The 7,382-nt window shown below is 37.4% G+C and overlaps 1 protein-coding gene across 1 annotated transcript; it reads left to right on the top strand.

Moving 5' to 3' along the window:
* Positions 1-3,564: 3,564 nt before the first annotated feature.
* LOC116707965 (TLC domain-containing protein 3A) lies at positions 3,565-6,777 on the top strand. Its single transcript, XM_032545671.1, has 5 exons — positions 3,565-3,894; positions 5,229-5,312; positions 5,404-5,623; positions 6,059-6,154; positions 6,269-6,777. The coding sequence occupies exons 1-5, from the start codon at positions 3,773-3,775 to the stop codon at positions 6,557-6,559; spliced, it is 813 nt and encodes a 270-aa protein (XP_032401562.1). The 5' UTR covers positions 3,565-3,772; the 3' UTR covers positions 6,560-6,777.
* The last annotated feature ends 605 nt before the right edge of the window (positions 6,778-7,382 follow it).

Raw genomic sequence — 7,382 nt, 5'->3', positions numbered from 1 at the left:
GGCGTGTGTCGAGTAATGGAGGGGGCGTTTCCGTAAAGCGCGTATCGAGGCTTGCTTCATTTAGGGGAGGAGCCGAAAACGATGACGTCCGAAGCCTCGCTGCCTGGCTGTACCACGTGACTGCTTCGGGAAGTGGCTCAGAGTTTGGCGCGGGGTTTGACAGCTTTAGAAACCCCACAGGCTCCATTCAAAATGTGGGTTGTTGTAGGCGAGTTGCGGTCAGTTGAGAGAGTGGATAGAGTTTTGATAGTTTGGATAGCAGAGTTTGGATAGTGGTTATTTAGTTTGAGACAGTTAATTCGGTGTTTGGAGAGTTTAGGAGAGAGATAGATAGATAGGAGATTTAGGAGCGCGAGGACAGGATAGGAGTAGGATGGAGCCGGCGAGAAAGAGGAGGATTTCCCCTATGTGGGAACATTTTGATTTGATAAGCCCTAACAAGGTAAGGTGAACTGAACATTTGCAGATGCATTAGGTTTGCTTATGAGGAACTGTATTTTTCACTGTTTCTTATTTTCTGTAAAGGTGAGGTGTTTATTGTGCTCCAAGGAGTTGGGGTACAATAATAACACCTCATCCATGTAGTGTCAAAAAAGAGAAATCGTGTGAAACCAAAAACTGTGGAGAAATTGTTGTTTCTTAATAAAAATGCATGAAATCATCCAAGTTACACAAGCATTAGCCTATTCACTACCCCCTCCCTAGTTCTACAAGCACTTTCACTGTCCTCTGCCTGATTAGGCCCATGCCATTTTTCTAGAGTCACAGAAAAACATTATTACACAACATGCCATATCACATGACACTACTATTTTGGGAATAATTACACACAGAGGATACATTCAAACAATATTTTATTATACACATATGTGTATACATAATTTATGTAGACAAATGATTTTGTCCTACACCTTTTGTGAAGTCATTCCCAAGAGCCATAATAGACAAAAATTCAATGCATCACATGTGTTAAGATACAGCTGGCTGTGATTATACACCTGGCCAGTAGGTGGTTTCGTGTGCACATGAAGCCTCAAGAAATGAACCCTTTCTCGAACCAGTTGGCTCAAGTGGTTCAATGCCTCATGAGGCTTCATCTCACCATCACTACTTTTTGCCCTGAATCATTGTTCACAAACATCACAGCAAAAAGGTTTCTGTTTTAGGGTGGTTGTTTTGTGCGAGATTAGATTTAATATATAGTTAAAATTTTTCCACAAGTATCACAGCAATACGTGGTGTGGTGTGTGTGGATTCGCATGTGTGTTTGAACTTGATTTCAGGATATATCAGTATCCACAAATATCACAACTGAAAGGTTTTTCTCTTGTGTACATTATCTGTTTAAACTTGATTCCACATTTACAGTGGATATGGAAAGTATTCAAGCTCATTTACATTTTTCACTCTTTGCTTCATTGCAGCCATTTGCTAAAAATCAAAAAATGTATTTCTCATGAATGTACACTCAGCACCCTATCTTGACAGAGACAAAACAAATATAGAAATCTTTGCAAATTTAAAAATAAAAACTGAAATATCACATGGCCATCAGTATTCAGACCCTTTGCTCTGTATTGAGTAGAATCACCCTTTTGAACTAGTACAGCCTTGAGTCTTCTTGGGAATGATGCAACAAGCTTTGCACACGTGGATTTGGGGATAGTCTGCCATTCTTCCTTGTAGATCTTCTCCAGTCCCGTTGGATGGTGAAAGTTGGTGGAGCCATTTTCAGGTCTCTCCAGAAATGATCAATTGGGTTTAGGTCAGGACTCTGGCTTTGCCAGTCAGGAATAGTCTCAGAGTTGTTCTGAAGCCACTCCTTTGTTATTTTAGCTGTGTGCTTAGAGTCATTGCTCTTTGAGCAGTTCCTTCAACCTCATGATTCTCTTTCTCTGACATGAACTGCGTCAGAGAAAGACAAAGGTCTTATACAGACCAGTGAGTGCCTTTCCTAATCAAGTCCCATCAGTTTAATTAAACACAGCTGGACTCCAATGAAGGCATAGTAGAACCATCTCAAGGGGGATCAGAAGAAATGTGAGTTAAATATAAGTGTCACAGCAAACAGTCTGAATACTTTTGACCATGTGATATTTCAGTTTTTCTTTTTTAACACATTTCTGCATTTCTGGTTCTTTTCTGTCAAGATGGTTTGCTGAGCATACATTCATGAGAAATAACATGAACTTTTTTGATTTTAGCAAATGGCTGCAATAAAACAAAGAGTGAAAAATTTAAAGGCTCCTGAATACTTTCTGTACATACTGCATACCTCCAATGAATTTTGGCATCAGCATTTTGGGTTTGAAATAACTGTTGTTCTTTCTGCAATAATGATATTGAAATAATCATCATTAAGATATCAAGATTCTGTCATTGAAAGATCTCATGTTATTTTTTGGAAGGATGTTTTTAAATGGATAGCCAAGTAATTCTCAACTGGAAAAATTCTGTCAGAAATACATTGTTATTCCTCGTATTGTGGGTTGTAAAAAACAAACTCCCTTTTTTATGAATATTAAAAGGGAGTTTGGAAAAGAGATTTTTTCCAAGATCTAATTCTTGGAAAAATCACACATAGGTGATTCTTTTTTTGCAGCAACATTCCATGTCTGCGTGTTTTGCTTAGGATGATTTTTTTTCTAAAATGTGCCAAATATTTACAACATATTTTAATTATACATTTAGATGTTTGCCATCATTCAAATATAAATAAAATGCATTTTAAATATTATTTTGTACTTTACACACCGTTTTGGTGACACACATGCTCAATTTCATTGTGTCTGCAGTGCAGTGTAATAGACTTCCTCAAGAAGTTTAAACTATAAAATAGATATTTTTTGTTGTTTTTCTTCAATAAGTTGATTGACTGTAATAAACCCTATTTTAATATGTAATTGAATTTGTTGAAACTATTGTTCTTATTTTCTCCATGTTTTCTCCCAGTACTATTTTTCCATTCTGTTAGAATGTTTCCGTTTTGCCTTAAAAAAGACTAGAATTCCATAAAAGCCATTTAATGGAAGTGACATCAATTGGTTTTGAAGTGAATTCAACCATGGAAAACAAGGTAAGCTTCAACTGTCACCATCTCCTTACTTTTTCTTATCTTAAATATGTTAAACATGTATGAGTCAACCTTAAAGTTCCGCCCTGTTAAGATAGATTGTGAAAAATTAAAAAAAACCCATTATATTCGATTTAGTCATTAAATATTTGTTATTCTGTTGAAGGTTAGCTAGGTAAATGTTGATCACATAAAAAGTCCCAACCTGTTATGTTCCACCCTGTTGGGTTCATCAACCAAACAAGGTGGAAATTAGGGTGAAAAGTAATAATCTTAAGTAAAATAAAAAAAAAATCAGATGATGGAATAGTGCTGCAAAGTAGTTTGAGGTATTAGCAGATGTTTGTTTTCATTTCACTAGGTACCCCCATTGACTCCAGTGAGGGGACCGATGAGGATCCACCAGTACCTGTCAAGGCAAAAGTTCTCACCAGTTGGTGGCGGTAAAGTGCCATTTAGTTGTTTGCTAACCGCCAATAACTATCAAGAAAAGAAGAATAACTTTTTTTTTAAAAAACAACAATCATTTATATATATTTATTTAATGTAAACAGTTATTATTATTTAGAAGAATAAGCAGAATAATAGTAATAACAACAACTCCGGAGAGTTAGCGCTGTAGCACCGAGATGTTGTGGTAACATGTAGCAGATAGAGTTTGTTTTCCAGGGTCGAAGATACGTCGAGGCTGCTGATACCATGATGGCCGCCTTGGTGTGTGGAGCTGCGGTGTTTCCAGGGCTTTTCTTCAGCTTCAGGAAGATCTTAAAACACACCAGGACGGAGTGGAGCGAAGCCGACGTCACCGTAGTCAGTGAGAGGTCAGCCTCCTCACGAATAACAAGCTGCACTTTAATGTTAGCGAGCTGCTGCTAAGGTTGTGGGGACTGAATTACTAATACTGCAGGGATAGAAGAGCTGTTAAAGTCTTTACATTTAGCTTATGTTTCAAATGAAGAGCCTGGTTATACTGAAACAGTCTGGCCACTTTATTGAGTACACTTGTAAATCAGCTAATGCCTGCAGCCCAACGGCGGTGGCATGAAGACTAAAGAGAACTTCTTTAAGTTCAAACCATAAACTTTGAACTTAAAGAAGTTCAAAAATCTATGAGGGACAAAAAAAAGAGGCAGTTTTCAAAACTAATGTGTGTCCAGCCTGGTGCTAGCAAAGTGTAACTGATAAACTGGCCTAAATGAATTTGTAAATAACCTTTTAAAAAACGGCCATCAGACATGCTGGTGTTAGTATTTCAGAAACTGCTGACCCACTGGGAATTTTACCCACAACTATCAGAGGAGAACGGGAAGACTGTTTCAGCACCTTAAGGTGTGTTGAGTACAACTACTGAACTCACATCACTTTAAACCTTGAAGCAGACGGGCTACAGCAGCTGAAGACCTTACCAGATGACCCTCTGTTCCTAAGAACTGGAATTTGATGATTCAATGTAAAAAGGCTCTCCAACAATGCACAAGATGCCCGATGAGTCTGGAGCAGCTGCAATATTAAGGTGGAAAGGGTGAAAATTAGGTGGAAGTAACATGAAAGCATGGATTTATCCTGATGTGTGGATCTGATATATGGAGGATCTGATCCTCCATACAAGTGTACCCATCTTCTCATGGCCACTTCCAGCAGAATAATGCACCTCATCACAAACCTGAAGTGTAGTTGATATGGTAAAACAGGAAATTTACATCATGAATGTAACCATGAGAGTATTTACTAAAATCTATGAGGGACAAAAAGAGGGCAGTTTTCAAAACTAATGTGTGTCCAGCCTGGTGCTAGCAAAGTGTAACTAATAAACTGGCCTAAATGAATTTGGAAAACAAATTCACATTAAAAAAAACGTGCATCCAATTTGTTCTTACTTATTCTGTTCATTTTCTTGACTAACTCTTATAATCTAAATGGAAAATTGTTCAACTTTTCTTTGATTCCCCAAATTATTATTCAGTAATCAAACCATCATAAGCTCGACCGGACTCAAAGGATTTCAAAGTCAAAATTTATAAAGAATAATAAATTTTTCAAGCTTGAGTTGAACGTGCAGAGGCTGTTCCAGTTAAGTTTTTCAAAAGGATTCAGTTTTACAGTAAAAAGTTTCCAGTTTCATCTGACTTTTGGTCTGATGTGTTTCTTTCTACAGACTGATTTCTGCTGTCCATGGGTCGTTGGCCACTGCAGTTGGAGTCACAGTTGTTTCATCTTGCAGGGATGTGATGACTGACAGGTGAAGAACTCTCTATAAGCTACCAGTACATTTTCATTGTAATATAGGAAAAACAATCGAGTTAAAATGCTTCATGTGTCACGATGCACAGTCACTGGCTGGTGAACAGTTTTGTCCTGTTTGGAGTTCCTTACATGGTGTTTGACATATACACCATGTATCTGAGCCACTTCCACACTGAGAGGAGCAGAGATGGGTCCGAAGCTCCCAGTGGACACTCGCTGCAGACGGTCAGAGCTTTCCTTCGCAAGGACTGGATGCTGGTTCTCCATCACGTGACCCTGGTTTTTATTTTCACACCAATCACACTGGTGAGATCAGTGAGGAAACAGTCGTATTCATTCAGTCGAACCTCTGCCGTCACAGATTTTCATTCATTTGGAAAATTTGTCACAGATCTAAAATCAATAACTTTGAGTGAGATTCTTCTAATGTTTTGATGCAGATCAAAACATTAGAAGTTTTGATCTAACTTCTAATGTTAGATCAAAACATTAGAAGTTAGATCAAAACTGATCTAACTTCTAATGATCTGGAAATATTCCAGATCTGGAATATTTCCAGATCTGGAATATCTGGAAATATTTCCAGATCACCAAAAAGTTGTTCATTTAGGTGAAATATTCTTCGCAACAAAGTCTTTATAGGCCAGATTAAATCCTGATGTAAAGTGATGAAGGGAGCAGATATCTATGAGTGAAAAGAAACAATAAGTTGATTATTGACTGCATTGTGCCTGTTTTTAGTTTTTCAGGAGAGGTTTGGGGGATTTTTTTATTGGCTGCATGTTCATCACAGAGCTCAGCACTCCCTTCGTCTCCATAGGAAAGATCCTCATTCAGGTGAACAATGAAGGAAAAAACATAATCTCTTTCCCATTCTTTGCATCACATCTTGATAGATTGCTCTGGTTTTTTCACTTGCATGTTTCTGTTCATCTGTTTGTTTACACACAGCTGCGCCTCGATGGCACCAAGCTACATAAAATCAACGGCCTCATCGTCCTACTGACCTTCTTCACATGTCGCATCCTCGTATTCCCCTTCATGTACTGGATGTACGGCCGGCAGTTCGGCATTCCTCTGCACCAAGTGGCCTTCCACCTGCCTCTGCACTGTAACGTGGGGAACCTGGTGCTGCTGGCTCCACAGATCTACTGGTTCACCTTGCTGCTGAGGAAAGCACAGCGACTCTACCTGAGGCAGAGGAGGCCGCAGGTAAACAAAGATGTGACGAAGAAAGACTGAGGAGCTCATTGGTCTGTTAATTTAAGACACTGAGACCAGAAGTCATGGCTTCTGTGCCTGGTTTTACTAAAGATTTATTTGGCTGAAACTTTTTTACAACAGAGTAAAAAAAGTGTTTAAGAAAAAACAAAAACTAAAAATAATAAGAATAAAGTCATATTTTGAAAATAAAGTTGTAACATTACCTGAATAAAGTTGTAGTAAACACATAAGCATCAGATTATTAGTCAGTCTTTGATGTGTAAACGAATTATTTCTTTATCTGTAAAACCAGTATCAAAATACAATTCACAAGATGCTTACAATTCTCATTTTACTGCAGTTGAAAGACTGCTTTTTCATGTCGAAGTTCTCATAAAAGTCCGACTTTATTCTGGTAACATGACTATATAATTTATTTATTTATTTTTCTTTTTTCTTAGCCTGGCCCTAATATTCCATTGTAATTTTTCAACAGCATCAGGGTAATGGAAAACCATTTACGTTATGGTAAAATATTTATTATATACATTACAAGATGATTTATTTGATCGTCTTGATCAAATAAATATGTTCAATAAACTGTTCAGTGGTCATTTTTCTCAGGTAGACTGATTACAAACTTGAAGTCATGCTAATGCTAACTAGAGGGCACACCTTAGTTTAAAATGTCCCCATATTTAAATTATTTTCAATCTTTTCTACAACTGCCACCATTTTTGCCTGTGAAAAGTTTCTATTTTTTTAAATGATTCCGTTGAACCATAATTCAAAAGCAATGTCCCATTTTCATTTGTTAATTTTCAGTAAATTTTTCTTAATTACTTTTGTCTGTTTCAAAGTT

This window comes from Xiphophorus hellerii, chromosome 18 (genome assembly GCF_003331165.1).
Source record: "Xiphophorus hellerii strain 12219 chromosome 18, Xiphophorus_hellerii-4.1, whole genome shotgun sequence".
Lineage (NCBI taxonomy): Eukaryota > Metazoa > Chordata > Actinopteri > Cyprinodontiformes > Poeciliidae > Xiphophorus > Xiphophorus hellerii.
The sequence above is the reverse complement of the archived record's forward strand: the minus strand, read 5'-3'. Positions and strand labels throughout refer to the sequence as shown.